Genomic DNA, 17,292 nt, shown 5'->3' with positions numbered 1-17,292 from the left:
GTTTTACAGGCTGAACACTGCTCTGTATCACTCCCAGTTTTACAGGCTGAACACTGCTCTGTATCACTCCCAGTTTTACAGGTACAACACTGCTCTGTATCACTCCCAGTTTTACAGGAACAACACTGCTCTGTATCACTCCCAGTTTTACAGCTACAACACTGCTCTGTATCACTCCCAGTTTTACAGGTACAACACTGCTCTGTATCACTCCCAGTTTTACAGGCTGAACACTGCCCTGTATCACTCCCTGTTTTACAGGCTGAACACTGCTCTGTATCACTCCCAGTTTTACAGGTACAACACTGCTCTGTATCACTCCCAGTTTTACAGGTACAACACTGCTCTGTATCACTCCCAGTTTTACAGGTACAACACTGCTCTGTATCACTCCCAGTTTTACAGGTACAACACTGCTCTGTATCACTCCCAGTTTTACAGGCTGAACACTGCCCTGTATCACTCCCTGTTTTACAGGCTGAACACTGCTCTGTATCACTCCCAGTTTTACAGGCTGTACACTGCTCTGTATCACTCCCAGTTTTACAGGTACAACACTGCTCTGTATCACTCCCAGTTTTACAGGTACAACACTGCTCTGTATCACTCCCAGTTTTACAGGTACAACACTGCTCTGCATCACTCCCAGTTTTACAGGTACAACACTGCTCTGCATCACTCCCAGTTTTACAGGCTGAACACTGCTCTGTATCACTCCCAGTTTTACAGGTACAACACTGCTCTGTATCACTCCCAGTTTTACAGGCTGAACACTGCTCTGTATCACTCCCAGTTTTACAGGCTGAACACTGCTCTGTATCACTCCCAGTTTTACAGGCTGAACACTGCTCTGTATCACTCCCAGTTTTACAGGCTGAACACTGCTCTGTATCACTCCCAGTTTTACAGGCTGAACACTGCTCTGTATCACTCCCAGTTTTACAGGTACAACACTGCTCTGTATCACTCCCAGTTTTACAGGTACAACACTGCTCTGTATCACTCCCAGTTTTACAGGTACAACACTGCTCTGTATCACTCCCAGTTTTACAGGCTGAACAATGCTCTGTATCACTCCCAGTTTTACAGGTACAACACTGCTCTGTATCACTCCCAGTTTTACAGGAACAACACTGCTCTGTATCACTCCCAGTTTTACAGCTACAACACTGCTCTGTATCACTCCCAGTTTTACAGGTACAACACTGCTCTGTATCACTCCCAGTTTTACAGGTACAACACTGCTCTGTATCACTCCCAGTTTTACAGGCTGAACACTGCCCTGTATCACTCCCTGTTTTACAGGCTGTACACTGCTCTGTATCACTCCCAGTTTTACAGGTACAACACTGCTCTGTATCACTCCCAGTTTTACAGGCTGAACACTGCTCTGTATCACTCCCAGTTTTACAGGTACAACACTGCTCTGTATCACTCCCAGTTTTACAGGCTGAACACTGCTCTGTATCACTCCCAGTTTTACAGGTACAACACTGCTCTGTATCACTCCCAGTTTTACAGGTACAACACTGCTCTGTATCACTCCCAGTTTTACAGGCTGAACACTGCTCTGTATCACTCCCAGTTTTACAGGCTGAACACTGCTCTGTATCACTCCCAGTTTTACAGCTACAACACTGCTCTGTATCACTCCCAGTTTTACAGGTACAACACTGCTCTGTATCACTCCCAGTTTTACAGGTACAACACTGCTCTGCATCACTCCCAGTTTTACAGGTACAACACTGCTCTGTATCACTCCCAGTTTTACAGGTACAACACTGCTCTGTATCACTCCCAGTTTTACAGGTACAACACTGCTCTGTATCACTCCCAGTTTTACAGGCTGAACACTGCTCTGTATCACTCCCAGTTTTACAGGCTGAACACTGCTCTGTATCACTCCCAGTTTTACAGCTACAACACTGCTCTGTATCACTCCCAGTTTTACAGGTACAACACTGCTCTGTATCACTCCCAGTTTTACAGGTACAACACTGCTCTGCATCACTCCCAGTTTTACAGGCTGAACACTGCTCTGTATCACTCCCAGTTTTACAGGTACAACACTGCTCTGTATCACTCCCAGTTTTACAGGTACAACACTGCTCTGCATCACTCCCAGTTTTACAGGTACAACACTGCTCTGTATCACTCCCAGTTTTACAGGTACAACACTGCTCTGTATCACTCCCAGTTTTACAGGCTGAACACTGCTCTGTATCACTCCCAGTTTTACAGGTACAACACTGCTCTGTATCACCTCCAGTTTTACAGGCTGAACACTGCTCTGTATCACTCCCAGTTTTACAGGCTGAACACTGCTCTGTATCACTCCCAGTTTTACAGGTACAACACTGCTCTGTATCACTCCCAGTTTTACAGGCTGAACACTGCTCTGTATCATTCCTGCTTTGAGAAGTGGAACACTGCACCAAGTATTCCACCAATTCTCTATAATGTGTCAAGCATCTCCCAGTCTGAACAGACACTCACCTCCTCGTACAGATACTGGGGGATCTGTGTTGTTTTGCCAGAGCCCGTCTCGCCCTCGATGATGAGGATCTGGTGCTCAGCGATAGCTGCCAGCAGGTCCTGACGGTAGGGGAAGACAGGTAGGCTCCTCCTCACCTCCTGGAGGGTCATCTTCTGCCTCTCTGCCTCTGACATCTCTACTTTTTCATCCTTGGATGGAAAAAGAGGGAAACAAATCGTCTTTGGAATGTGACAGCACTTTTCCTGTCTACTTTGGACAGTGTCCCAAAGACCAGAGATCCTCTAAGAAGAAACCTTTACGTCCTCGCTGGGAACTTTACTCTTAACACAGTAATTCCTAATCCTAGATTCTCCCACGAGCCTAAGTTTCCTTTGCCCATTCACCTTTGAGCCAGATAGGTACGTCTGAGAATCAGTAGGTTCCTGATCATTACTTACGAGTTTAGAAATTTATGCCAGAACTGTTACTTAATTAAATTTCTCCCAGCCAAATAGGGATTTGAACCCAAATCTCCAGACCTTCAATCTCCGTCTTTGGAAGGAGAAACAAGGTGAAGTTGTATTTAATGAGTGGCTGTTCACTGAGTTGCTCAGAGGGGTCTTGGGGTAATTACTCCCAGATCCCTGAAGTCAGCAGGCAATGTGAATAGGATAGTTAAGGAAGAATATGGGACACTTGTGCCAGAGGTTATAAGAGCAAGGAGGTAATGTTGGAGTCGTACAGAGCATTGGTTAGGCCATAGCTGGAGTACTGTGTGCCACCCTGGTTACCTCACTAAAGGAAGGATGTGTGAGATGGGGTACAGAGGAGGTTCACCACCGTGTTGCCTGGGATGGAGAAACTGAGCGAGAAGGAGATGGGCTTGGATAGTTTTCTCTAGAATTAGAGAAGACTAGGACGGGGGAGGCGTGATTGAAGTGTGTAACGTTATGAGGGGTATAGGTAGGGTGTGCAGGGAGTGACTGCCCTTGGTGGAGGGGGGCACAGTTTTAGGGTGAAGGACAGGAGATTCAGAGGGGATTTGAGGAAAAACCTTTTCACTCAGCGGGTGGTGGGAATCTGGAATGCACTGCCTCAGACGGTAGTGGAGGTCAGTAACCCTACAAACCTCCCAAATTTATTTGGATGGGCGATTAAAATATCATAACATTTAAGGACAGGGGACTGGTGCAGGAATTTGGGATTCGTATGCCTTTAGTGGTAGTTATTGTCGATGCAAACTCGATGTGCCAAATGGCCCTTTTCTGCACTCTAAGACTTCAATGGCTCTGAACTTCTAGCCCAGTAAACAAACAAAGGCAAGACTGATACAATTAAGGGCTTTGGGTGGTGGTGTAGAACAGAGTTCTAGGGATTCAGATAAACATAATACAGATAGACAGGGCGGTTAAGAAGGCATTCAGCACGCTTGTCTTCATTGCTCAGACCTTTGAGTATAGGAGTTGGGACGTTATGTTGAGGTGTACAGGATGTTGGTGAGGCCTCTTCTGGGGTACTGTGTCCGGTTCAGGTAGCCCTGTTACAGAAAGGATATTATTAAGCTGCAGAGCGTTCAGAAAACAATCTGCCAGGATGCTGTCAGGAATGGAGGGTTTGAGTTACGAGGAGAGGCTAGGACTGTTTTCACTGGAGTGGGAGAGGTTGAGAGGTGACCCTATTCAGGTTTATAAAGCAATGAAGGCCATGGATAAAGTGAATGGCAGGTGTCTTTTCCCTCGGGTGGGGGAGTTTGAGACATAATTTTTAAGGTGAGAGAAGAAAGAGTTTCAAAAGATATACAGAGCGGTTCCGGTGTGAAATGAACTTCCTGAATAAGTGGTGGATGCAGGTACAATGACAACATTTAAAAGACATTTGGATAAGTCCATGAATAGGAGAGGTAGGGAGGGATATGGACTAAGCGCAGACAAGTGGGATTGGTTTGGTTTGGGATTATGGTTGGACCAAAGGGTCTGTTTCTGTGCTATATGACACCACTGTCACTGTGCAGCCTACCTTAGACACGGTTCCCTGCATGGTGACGGCGGTCACAAAGTCAATCATCTCGTCCTCCTCCAGCACAAACTCGTACTCCTTCTGCTGGTTACGTTCCCTGGCGTCCCGGGCCCCGAATTTTAACAGCGCTGCATCCATGTGCTCCTCCTCCCAACGCCTCTGCTCGTCCCGAGGGGCATGCTTGTCATCCGCCTTGGGCTCCTCGTAGCGATCCGGAACTTTCTGACAAAACACAAAGGGTAGCAACGAGTCAAAGCTGCAGCACAGAGCAAAGGGTCAGTGCGAGGATGGGAACGGGAAAACAGTCAAAGAGGACGCACAGGCAGCGACCGGTGACTGGCAGTTGTGCAGGTGAAACAGGTCGGGCACCAACCTGTCACAGTGCAGTTGGGGTCGGACGGTTAAAAAGGATATTATTAAGCTGGAGAGGGTTCAGAGAACATTTACCAAGAAGGTAGGTTTGGGTTATGAGAACAGGCTGGGGCTTTTTCCCAATGGAGTGTGGGAGGATGACAGATAATCACATACAGATTTCTAAAATCATGAGGGGTATAGATAAGGTGAATGGCAAAGTGTCGTCTCCCCTAGTGTGGGGGGGTAGGGTGACACAGCGCACTGCTCACTGTGACATGCTGCTGTCAAACACAAACCCTGAACTGTGTTGGTAACACACGTCCCGGAGCTGCGTCCAGCAGCTCCCCTGTGGGTTAGTGCCCCCACACACAACCCCCACATCCTCCCACACCTCCCCCAATCCACCCACAGCTTCCTGATGCCCGGTTCCGACCCACATCACCCCCCACACCCCTGACCCATATCCATCACCAACACTCCCCCAACGCCGTACCGACCTTGCTGCGGGACTCCTCGGGCATGTAATAGCGGTTGCTCTGCTCCTGCTTCTCCTGCTCTCCGGCTGCTTTGTACTCCCGCGCCAGGTCGCGCACTTTCTTCTTGTAGTCCAGCTGCTGCTTCTCCCGGCTGCTGAGGTCAGTCGCGGAGAACAGGTACTCGTCGTCCAGGATTTCCGCCTCCAGGTCCTCCAGCTTCTCCTGCTCTCGCTTGCCCAGGTAATCCCTCCGGGACCTCTTGCGCAGCTCCGGGATCTTGTGGGGGGGGGAAACACGAGTACCGGGGATCAGGGGGTTTGCATGCTGAGCAACGGTCAACCTTATATCCAGGCACAAACACACACCAGACATGAACTGCATGACAGTGTAAGGGACGTTGCATTTTGTTATCTTTTCCCATCACTCGTTACAATTTCCTCTGTACTTCAGGAATCTTTGCACTGACCAGTGAAAGGAGGTTAATTTTTGAGAATGGAAATGTTTTTCATTTCAGGCATCCATTGACACTGAACCTATTCTGTGCAGTGGTCCCACTGAGTACTGCCAGTAGGTGCAGGGGAAAGCAGGGTCCCCTCGACACTCCACCTTCTCAGACTATTCGCAATGTGGGTTAGATCATTCTATACTGTCCCCATCGAACACACTCAGGGTGGGCACAGAGAAAAGCTATCTCGACACGGTGGCTCAACAGTTAGCACTGCTGCCTCTCAGTGCTGGGGGCCCTGGTTCGATCCCAGCCTTGGGGTGACTGTCTGCGTAGAGTTTGCTCATTCTCCCCCATGTCTGCGTGGGTTTCGTCCGGGTGCTCCGGTTTCCTCCTATAGCACAAAGATGTGCGGGGTAAGTGGATTGGCCATGGGAAATTACCCCATAGTGTCTGGGGATATGCAGGCTAGGTGGATTAACCATGGAAAATGCGGGGTTACAGGGACAGGGTGGAGAGTGTGGGTCTGGGTGGGATGCTGTTCGGAAGGTCGGTGTGACTCGATGGGCCAAATGGCCTACTTCCACACTGTAAGCCCCCATCGAACACTCCTGGGACAGCCACAGCACAGTTTCAATAGAATAAAGCTCCATCTACTCTTTAAAACTGAAAGCGAAACCCACTCTACGCTTTCCCCATCAGACACTGCCAGAACAGGGGCAGCACAGGTTTAGGATCAAGGTAATGGTCCATTTAGTGTTTTAAACTGGAATTAAAGCTCGCTTCACAATGCCCCCCTCAGACACTCCCAGAACAGGAAGGGCATGGGTTTGGTATAGAGCAAACACACAGCTCTGGTCCTCGAAGGAGTCTTCCTGTGGCTCCTCAATGGGACACCGCCCTTGAAACCGCAGGCAAAGACTGTTCCACACTTAACCCCTTGGGATTGGCCTTCCACTGAAGCTGATGAACCCGGAGCATTCAGAATGACAGGCAGTGACTGACCCAGGGTGCCAGGCAGCACCCATCTCACAACTCAGTAAAACTCAGCTCGACCCATGGCTGCAAAGCCGCTGCAGAACCTAGAGTGGGGACGGGCACTGTCGAGGATGCCTGCGGTCACCCCGTCTTTTCAATGCCTCTGCACAGAGAGAGAGGGTAGAGTAAGTGAAGGGCTGCCCCATCACCCACACGCAAGGTGCACAGTGGCCGTGTCGAACCTCGCAGAGAGACATGATGCTCTCCAGCCTCCTAACGGAAAGCTGACTTCACTCCCCATCGTACCATTGCCCGCCGGTCTTCCTCGCCCATCTTCAGACGTTTCTGAGCTTCCTCGTAGGCCTGGAACGGGAGAAAGCAGGACTGAGAAATCCCTTATTAAACATAGAACACATGCCTTCTATATCTGTTCACATATAGCCCATTCCACAACCTGTAACCATCTGAACCCCTCGATTAGATTCCAGTCTGTAACTCACTCCCAGGTATCCATTATTCTGTATAAAAACCATCTGAACCCCTCGATTAGATTCCAGTCTGTAACTCACCCTCAGGTATCCATTACTCTGTATATAAACCACCTGAACCCCTCGATTAGATTCCAGTCTGTACCTCACTCCCAGTATCCATTATTCTATATATAAACCATCTGAACCTCTCGATTAGATTCCAGTCTGTAACTCACTTCCAGGTATCCATTATTCTAAATATATACACCATCGGAACTCCTTGATTAGATTACAATCCATAAAGTGCTCCTGAGTATCTCGATACAAACATGATTTGGAGATGCAGTGTTGGACTGGGGTGTACAAAGTTAAAAATCACACAACACCAGGTTATAGTGTAACCGGTTTAATTGGAAGCACCAGCTTTCGGAGCAGTGCTGTTGTGTGATTTTTAACTATATAAACATGCATTAACATGGTTTACAAGACAATAATAAATATTTGGGTATGAGTTCACTAATACTTGTTTAGGGAGGGAAATCTACCAACCTTACTCGGTCTGGCCTACGTGACCCCAGACCCAGAGAAACATGGTTGACTCTCAGCTGCCCTCTGGACAAATACGGAGGGACAACAAATACTGGCCTGGCCAGTGACGTCCATATGTCATGGATAAATGAAAGATATAGTTCGACACTGGAATCTAAGTGAGGGAAGTGTCAAGGTTCAGACAGGGAACGATGAGACAATTTGACCCTCAGGTTATATTGGACAGTATCTTCACCCTCCCTCTCACTGAGACAGTATTCTAGCTGTAGTAATCCAGGTGGATTGGAGAGAGCCATGGCCTGACTGAAAGCTGCCTCGAGGGAGCGAAAGGCCTACTCCTGTTGCCACGGTCCCGTGTCTCTGCGAACATGCCCCTACCTTCTTATCAGAGCGCTCCAGGATATTTCGGGTCCTGTCCTTGTCCCGTTGCTTGATACGCTCTGCGAAAGCATCTCGCTCCTCCAGATCTTTCAAGCGATCCTTCTCCTCCTTTTCCCATTCTTCTTCTTCAGATCCCGACAGTTTCTGTGGCGACGGGTTCCTTTTCCTGATGTCAAAGGTACAGGCTATTCAGTAGGATTCATTTCGCCTCTACAGGCTGTCCCCTCTAAGTCCTGCTGCCCCTACTGCAATGATCCTCTGCTTAAGTTATTACCAGACATGTCAAACCCCAGACTGAAATCTAGATCAGATTTTGGTTTGGTTTTAACGGGAGTAATCCCTCACTGATAGAGACATACAATTTTCATTAATAAAGAAAGCTGTTATGAAGATGTGGGTGTACTGTTCCTTTAACAGAGTTAAAAGGAACACAACTACATGACAGAACCAAGTGTTCTGAAAAGAAATATAATGTAACATTTGGCCGAACAACTTAATTAGCTGGTTGCCCTGGAGACGACAAAACAGATTTGAATTAGGCCAATCAGTTTAAATTACATCCTGAAAAATACCAAACTCCAATTCAGTTTGAATTGAGTATATTGACAATCTTAAAAGTTAATGACACAATCCGATGCTTTGGGTATGTAAGACTTGGGAAAATTGAACAGTTAAGAGGAGAACTGCCAAGCCCCAGCATGTCAAAAGACTGCCTGAAAAATAGTTCTCTTGAAAAGGTACCTATAATGATCAGTGACCTGTGAGAAGAAACCCCTAAGAAGTCCAGAAATCAGAGAAAACAAAAGCAGTCTGGTTTTGAGGTAAGATTTCTTGTTTTTGGGAGTTTTATTGGACTAATATTATATAAGAGAAGGTAACAGATAGGTCAGAGTAAGGAATTGTAAATAGTTGTTAGTTAATTATTCTCTGTCATACTGTAAGAAATAAAGTTGTTAATTTTTACTTTAACTACTTCTTGGCCTATCGAATTTTCAGATTACTGCAAGGGATAAATCTTTTCTGTGCTGCTGGTTTTAAATTAAGCAGGAGAGTTTACCTCGTAACGTAATAGTTTAGGGGCTTGGATCCGTGATTTGAACTGGCCTAGATAGTTTGGGGTACAAAAGGTCCCAGCAGATTTAAACACTTGTAGCTTAGCGTTCTAGATCTTTAAATAAACCGTACGTGAGACAATTTGTTTAATCTCGGTGACATGTGGTTGATTAAATCAAAAGTGAGAGAAATAGCTCTTAAAATTGCGAAAGCGGTTCTGGGATTTGAAGATGATTCTCAAATTTGTCAAGAAGGTTTGGAAGGAAAGATAAAGGCCATACTTTTAGAATTAGCAAAGAAGTTAGCTTTGGGTTTAACTAAGGACAAAAATAAAGCTGAAATCGTAAAGGAATTACTCAAACACGTGGGTGACTCAGAGAAACAGCCAAGTGCAGCAGAAGTAGTAAAACATAAATTACAATTGAGGAAAATGGAGTTGGAAGAGAAACAAATGGAAAGAGAAGGAGAGAGAGAAGGTTCTTAGCTGAGAAAAGAGAGAGAGAGAGAAGATAGGGAGAGACCAAAAGAGAGAGAATTTGAACTTGAGAAGTTGCAACTTAGTCAGCAAAGTCAAGTTAACAGGATGGGAGATTAAAAGAGAAGGTAGTAGTGTTCATAAATATGTCAAAACTCTACCCATTTTGATGAGAGAGATGTTGAAGCCTTCTTTATTTCATTTGAAAAACTGACCAGACAGATGGAGTCTTCCGAGGGGTTATGGGTAATGCTAGTTCAGACTAAACTGGTAGGCAGAGATAGTGAGTTATCTGCCGCACTGTCAGCTGAGATGTCAAGAGATTATAAAGAGGTTAAACAGGCTATTTTAAGTGCTCATGGATTGGTACCAGAAGCATATAGACAGCAGTTCAGAAACACAAAGGAGGAACCAGGTCAGACTTATGTCGAGTTCGAAAGAATTAAACATAGTCACGAAGTGAGAGACCCTTTGAAATTAATTAAAGAAAAATTGACAGGACCAAAGTTGGAGGTCTCACACTTGGATTCTGTATCAGAGGTGAGGGAGAGGTTAAATAGAGTAGGTGAGTTAGCTAAACAGCACCTAATAAGGGAACAGTGGAGAATGAAGCAGGTAACAGATAAAAGCTCAGACTCTGGCATTTTCCCAAGGGGATGACGTGTTAGTACTGTTACCAGTGGTAGGAGATCCCTTCAAAGCCAGGTTTAGTGGTCCCTATCAAATTGAGAAAGTGTTGAGTCAGGTGGGCTACCTAGTAACGATACCAGATAGAAAAAAAATCGAGTATGTCACATGAACGTGTTGAAACTGTATTGAACCAGAGAGAACGACATGGAGAAACGGGTGTTAGTTACTGCCCCGCAGAGTGAGGTATCAAATCCAGATGATATAGAGTTTGATGAGCCTCAACATAGATTTAAAAAATGCTGGTTCATTTTTTTTTCTCAAGGAGGGAGGTGTTATGAAGGTGTGGGTGCACTGTACCTTTAACAGAGTTAAAAGCAACAGAACTACCTGACAGAACCAAGTGTTCTGAAAAGAAATATAATGTAACATTTGATTGAACAACTCAATTAGCTGGTTGCCTGGAGACAACAAAACAGATCTGAATTCGACCACTCAGTTTCAAGCATACCCCGAAAAATACCAAACTCCAATCCAGTTTGTATTGAGTATACTGACAATCTTGAAAGCCAATGACACAATCCAATGGTTTGGGGGGGGGGGGGGGGGGGGGGGGGGGGGGGGGGGTATAAGACCAGGGAAAAATGAACAGTTGTGAGGAGAGCTGCCAAGCCTCAGCATGTCAAAAGACTGCCTGAAAAATAGCTCTCTTCAAAGCTACTTTAATCGATCAGCAACCTGTGAGGCAGAAATCCCTAAGAAGAAGAAAAGAAGTCTGGAAATCAGAAAACGAAAGCTGTCTGGTTTTAAGATAACAATTCTTGTTTTGTAAATCATAATCAGGAGTTTTATTGGATTAGTATTATAGAAGGGAAGGTAACAGTTAGGTTACAGTAAGGAATTGTAAATAGTTGTTAGTTAATTATTCTCTGTTATACTCTAAGAAAAAAGTTGTTAATTTTTACTTTCACTAGTTCTTAGCCTATCGAATTTTCACCAATTACTGCAAGGGATAAATCTTTTCTGTGCTGCTGGTTTTAAATTATGCAGGAGAGTTTACCTCGTGTCGTAACAAAGCCAAAGAATTGAAGATAAAATAGAATAAACCATCCTATTTACTCATAACACAAGTTCAAAGATTCTTAAATATGCAATTAAAGGTATCATCCCATTAATTCAAAAACACTTCTTTACAAGTTAAAATCAAAACCCATGTACTGTCCTGTACTCACACCAGAATCCCTTAAACATCACAACAGGTTTAAGTAACTGTGGTTTTAACTTTAGATCAGGAACTTGACAGCTCAATTCTGGAGTTACTGTACACCCAAGTTTAAACAAACTCAACATCGAGTCCTCTTCAGGGTATTATCCCAGTCTGGAACACTCTGAAGGGTCACGCAACATGAAACATTAACTCTGATTTCTCTCCACAAAAGCTTCCAGACCTGCTGAGTTTTTAAAGGAATTTCTGATTTATAGCATCCACAGTTCTTTCGGCTTTTATCTGGAATTATCACTAACCACTTACTTGAAGGATTTGAGTCTCAGTATATTCTCCCCTTCCCAAATGCTGTTCCATTTATGTATCTCTGTGCAAAGACTTCACAGAACGCAGAAACAAAGTAAAATTTAAAGAAATTCTCTCCACCTCATCTTTGGTTGCTTCCCCAAAGTTCCATAAGACATCGGAGTGGAAGGAAGGCCATTCGGCCCATCGAGTCCACTCCGCCATTCAATCATGGCTGATGGGCATTTCAGCGCCACTTACCCTCACTCTCCCTGTATCCCTAAACTCCTTGCGAGATTAGGAATTTATCAATCTCTGCCTTGAAGACATTTAACGTCCCGGCCTCCACTGAGCTCCGTGGCAATGAATTCCACAGGCCCACTACTCTCTGGCTGAAGCAATGCCTCCTCATTTCCATTCTAAATTGACCCCCCTCTCATTCTAACGCTGTGGCCACCAGTCCGAATATCTCCACCTGACAGGAACAAGTTCCCAGCATCCACCCTTTCTAAGTCGTGCATTATGTTGTAAGTTTGTATTAGATCTCCCCTCAACCTTCTAAACTCTAATGAATACAATCCCAGGATCCTCATCGTATGTTAGGCCGACCATTCCAGGGATCATCCGTGTGAATCTCCGCTGGACACGCTCCAGTGTCAATATGCCCTTCCTGAGGTGTGGGGCCCAAACATGGACATAGCATTCTAAATGGGGCCTAACTAGCGCTTTATAAAGTCTCAGTAGCACATCGCTGCTTTTATATTCCAACCCTCGAGATGAAAGCTCAGTCTTTTTTCCAAGTCAGTCTTTAGACTTCTTGATGTACAGTGGTAGCGTCCTTACTTCTGATCCAGGAGGCCTGGGTTCAAGCCCATCAGCTCTGGATGGGCAGATTAGAAAGTATCTAAGAAATAACTTGAAAGAAATTCCTCCCAGAGCCCACAAAGCTGTAAAATGTTCTATCCATTAGGCTGCCAAAGGGGCCCTTTGAAAAGGTTTTAAAAGAAACCACCATAGCTTCACAAATACTTAGGAGTTAATTGTCAACTTCAGACAAGTTCTCAGCTCAAAATTGAAAACCCACATTTAAACCAAAACAGCCAGATTATGGCACGGTGGCACAGTGGTTAGCACTGCTGCCTCACAGCGCCAGAGACCCGGGTTCGATTCCTGCTTCAGGCGACTGTCTCTGTGGAGTTTGCACATTCTCCCTGTGTCTGCCTGGGTTTCCTCCGGGTGCTCCGGTTTCCTCCCACAATCCAAAGATGTGCAGGTTAGGGTGGATTGGCCATGCTAAATTGCCCGTAGCATTAGGAGGATTAGTCAGGGGTAAGATGTAGGGGAATGGGTCTGGGTGGGTTGCTCTTTGGAGGGTTGGTGTGGACTTGTTGGGCCCCAGGGCCTGTTTCCACACTGTAGGGAACCTAATCTAATATCTCACACATACACACACACAGGGTATGGTCATAGACAGCCTCTAGGCCACATTAAGGGGACAAGGAGTCAAAACAAACCCAAATACAGTGTCAGATTGTTCCTGTCCCCGGCCGTCTCCCGCAGCCAGACGGTCTGTTGCCCTTCCACACACACAGGGCACCGTGTCAGATGGTCCCCTCTCCGTTAACTGATCACAGGTTTCAGCCCGCTCACTCGAGAAACTTACATTTTGTGGTCGGAGTCACTCTCCGATGAGGCCGCCCTCTTTTTCCGGATGTGTTTCCGCTTCCGTTTGCCTTTACTGTGGCTCTGCTTCTCTTCGGGCCCGCTGTCCTCGCTGTCCTCCAGTAACAGGTAAGTCCGGTTCTTCTGCTGCATGGCGAGGGCCTCTCGCTCGACGGCACGCGCTGCCTTCTCAACCCTCTGCTTCCTGGGGATCTGACCGAGGGAGGCAAGGGAAGAGTCAGCGCCCTCCATACCGCCTTGCCAAAGCTGTAGCCTCTATCACCCTGAAGGACAAGGGCAGCAGATACATGGGAACACCACACCCCCTCCCTCCACCCACCAAACAAGTAACCGTCTGAGCCACTTGTCACCCTGACTCGGAACTACATCGTTACCAGGCCGGTGCACCAAGGAGTGGCAGATAGCATTTAATTCAGATGAATGCAAGGTGTTGCATTTCTTTTTAATTGAAAACAGGACAGAATCCCTACAGTGTGGAACCAGGCCCCTTGGGAAGGCAAACCAGGACAGGACTTCACAGTTAACGGTAGGGCTCTGGGGAGTGTTGTCTAACAGAAAGACCAGGGCACTCAAGCTCCTTGAAGGTGGCGTCACAGGTTGACTGGGGGGTGAAGGTGGCGTTGGGCACGCTTCATCCTTCACCCATCAGTGCCTTGAGTAATAGCCTCATTTTGCAGACATTGGTAAGGCTACGCTCGGAATACTGTGCACAATTCTGGTCAATGTGCTATAGGGACTATGCTATGGAACTGGAAAACGTGCAGAAAAGGTTTACAAGGGAGTTAACCAAGACTCCAGGGTTTGAGTAATAAGGAGAGGCTGGACAGACTGGGACCTTTTTTTTGCCCTGGAGTGCAGGGGGCTGAGGGGTGACCTTATAGAATTATGAGGAGCAAAAATAAGTATTTTTCTCAGAGGAGTTCAAACCTGGAGGGCACAGGGAAAGATTTAAAAGTGACCAGAGGGAGGTGCGCATATGGAACGAGCCACCAGAGAATGTGGTAGAGGCAAGCACAATTACAATTTAAAAAGACTTTTGGACAGGTAGATGGATAAAGGACGTTTAAAGGGATTATGGACCAAATGCAGATGGATGAGACTAGTTCAGTTCAGGAAAACTGGTTGGTATGGACGAGTTGGGCTCAAAGGCCTGCCTCCATGCTGTATGACTCTGGGTATAAATCCTGAAACTCCGTCTGTAAACATCACAGGCCTGGTCCTGTATCACATGGACTGCAGCCAAGGTTCAAGGATGTGGTGCACCATCTGCTTCCGAAAATTAGGGACAGACAGCGAATAGTGGCTTAAGCCAGCGACACCCACATCCCATTAACTGGTGCTAAAGATTTCAGGTTAGCAATGAACTGATAACATGGAAGAGATTAGATTACTTACAGTGTGGAAACAGGCCCTTCGGCCCAACAAGTCCACACCGACCCGCCGAAGCGCAACCCACCCATACCCCTACATTTACCCCTAGCCTAACACTTCGGGCAATTTAGCTTGGCCAATTCACCTGACCCGTACATCTTTGGACTGTGGGAGGAAACCGGAGCACCCGGAGGAAACCCACGCAGACACGGGGAGAACGTGCAAACTCCACACAGTCTGTCGTCTGAGTCAGGAAGAGATGGTTTCCCTAAATGGCGCTGTCCACCGTACTGGATCAAGAGAGGAAGCGCGGCCTGGAAGCAAGACAAGGTGTAACCGACAACAAGTCAAATTCAGGAGCCCAACAGCCTGCAACTCCTGTCACCCTGGACATGCCACGACCCAGCCTTGAACCCAACCCACCCTGTGCAGTAAGAGTCCCACACGCCACCAACCTTCCCCCCCCAACACCCACCTTCGTCCAGAGCTCGTCTGCGAAACGTCGGACTCCCTGCGTGATGTCAATGGTCCCCGTCTCCTCCAGGCGCCGGATAAAGTCCGCCACGCTGTCACTGCGCTGGGCAGTGCCGATCAGGAACTGTGCCACGTACTTATCGCTCAGGCCCAGCAGCTGGTGAAGCTCATCGTTCACCCACTTCTCCAGTGAGCCCATGGTGGTGTCTCTTCAAATAGTGAGCAAGAAAACTCTTTTCAAAACCAAAACAAAACAGGAACTGGGGATGTGGTAATTCAGTCAGAAAACGCGGCTCGGACGAGTATGGCTGGAGCACACGCTGGGGTTTAAATGGGGGTCTCGGGGCTAACTCAAACCTGGGGTTAATGGAGAATCTGCTTAATGGGGACTCGGCCAGGAATAAATGGGAAACCCAACTCATGGGAACTTGCATTGATTGGGGAGCCCAGCTCATGGGCAACCTCAGGTAGATGTAAAGTTGATTAATGGGGATGAGGGGTAAATAGGAATTTGGTCAGTGTAAATCCGAGGCAAATGGGGAACCGGATTAGTGGGGACTCGGGGAAAATGGGAAATTGGTTAATGGGGGCCCGGGGTAAATGGGGAATTCGGTTAATGGGGGTGAGGGGTAAATGGGAAATTCGGTTAATGGGGACCTGGGGTAAATGGGGAATTCGGTTAATGGGGGTGAGGGGTAAATGGGAAATTCGGTTAATGGGGGTGAGGGGTAAATGGGGAAATTCGGTTAATGGGGGTGAGGGGTAAATGGGGAATTCGGTTAATGGGGGTGAGGGGTAAATGGGGAATTCGGTTAATGGGGGTGAGGGGTAAATGGGGAATTCGGTTAATGGGGGTGAGGGGTAAATGGGAAATTCGGTTAATGGGGGCCCGGGGTAAATGGGAAATTCGGTTAATGGGGACTCTGGTTAATTGATGACCTTGGGTAATGAAGACCCAACACTAACAGGGTTCAGAGTAAATGTACATGTTTCTGTTTGTGGCCAGAGGCACAATCGCTGACCACACTCACCGTCTCAGGCTCCACTCAGACCAACTAGGCCTCTGTCCCGAGCGTCCCCACAACACACCCAGCCCGCATGCGCAACAACCCCTCAGTCTCCGCCTCCCGACACCGACAGACAGCAGAGGGAGAGGGGGTCGGAGACTCCGCCTGCAGCGCCGCCTCTGTCCGGGAGGGCAATCGGCGGAGACTCCGCCTGCAGCGCCGCCTCTGTCCGGGAGGGCAATCGGCGGAGACTCCGCCTGCAGCGCCGCCTCTGTCCGGGAGGGAAATCGGCAGAGACTCCGCCTGCAGCGCCGCCTCTGTCCGGGAGGGGAATCAGCGGAGACTCCGCCTGCAGCGCCGCCTCTGTCCGGGAGGGAAATCGGCGGAGACTCCGGCTGCACCGCCGCCTCCTCAGTCCGGGAGGGCAATCGGCGGAGACTCCGCCTGCAGCGCCGCCTCTGTCCGGGAGGGAAATCGGTGGAGACTCCGCCTGCAGCGCCGCCTCTGTCCGGGAGGGGAATCGGCGGAGACTCCGCCTGCAGCGCCACCTCTGTCCGGGAGGGGAATCAGCGGAGACTCCAGCTGCAGCGCCACCTCAGTCAATAGACAATAGGTGCAGGAGTAGGCCATTCTGCCCTTCGAGCCTGCACCACCATTCAATATGATCATGGCTGATCATCCTTAATCAGTATCCTGTTCCTGCCTTATCTCCATAACCCTTGATTCCACTATCCTTGACAGCTCTATCCAACTCTTTCTTAAATGAATCCAGAGACTGGGCCTCCACTGCCCTCTGGGGCAGAGCATTCCACACAGCCACCACTCTCTGGGTGAAGAAGATTCTCCTCATCTCTGTCCTAAATGGTCTACCCGTATTTTTAAGCTGTGTCCTCTGGTTCGGCACTCTCCCATCAGCGGAAACATGTTTCCTGCCTCCAGAGTGTCCA

The 17,292-nt window shown here is 47.7% G+C and overlaps 1 protein-coding gene across 1 annotated transcript in view; it reads right to left on the bottom strand.

The window, feature by feature from the left end:
- dhx16 (DEAH (Asp-Glu-Ala-His) box polypeptide 16) overlaps nucleotides 1–16,444 on the bottom strand; it is a 47,435-nt gene extending 30,991 nt beyond the window's left edge. Inside the window, exons 1-8 of the mRNA XM_060851110.1 lie at nucleotides 16,370–16,444; nucleotides 15,340–15,547; nucleotides 13,474–13,685; nucleotides 8,143–8,311; nucleotides 7,052–7,108; nucleotides 5,344–5,598; nucleotides 4,493–4,714; nucleotides 2,497–2,685 (exon numbers count right to left, since the gene is read on the bottom strand). Of these exons, the coding sequence (XP_060707093.1) occupies nucleotides 2,497–2,685; nucleotides 4,493–4,714; nucleotides 5,344–5,598; nucleotides 7,052–7,108; nucleotides 8,143–8,311; nucleotides 13,474–13,685; nucleotides 15,340–15,537 (1,302 nt within the window). The 5' untranslated portion in view covers nucleotides 15,538–15,547; nucleotides 16,370–16,444. The remainder of the gene's footprint in view (nucleotides 1–2,496; nucleotides 2,686–4,492; nucleotides 4,715–5,343; nucleotides 5,599–7,051; nucleotides 7,109–8,142; nucleotides 8,312–13,473; nucleotides 13,686–15,339; nucleotides 15,548–16,369) is intronic.
- Between the last annotated feature and the right edge of the window lie 848 nt (nucleotides 16,445–17,292).

Source organism: Hemiscyllium ocellatum, chromosome 35 (assembly GCF_020745735.1).
Source record: "Hemiscyllium ocellatum isolate sHemOce1 chromosome 35, sHemOce1.pat.X.cur, whole genome shotgun sequence".
In the NCBI taxonomy this organism is placed as follows: Eukaryota; Metazoa; Chordata; class Chondrichthyes; order Orectolobiformes; family Hemiscylliidae; genus Hemiscyllium; species Hemiscyllium ocellatum.
The sequence above is the reverse complement of the archived record's forward strand: the minus strand, read 5'-3'. Positions and strand labels throughout refer to the sequence as shown.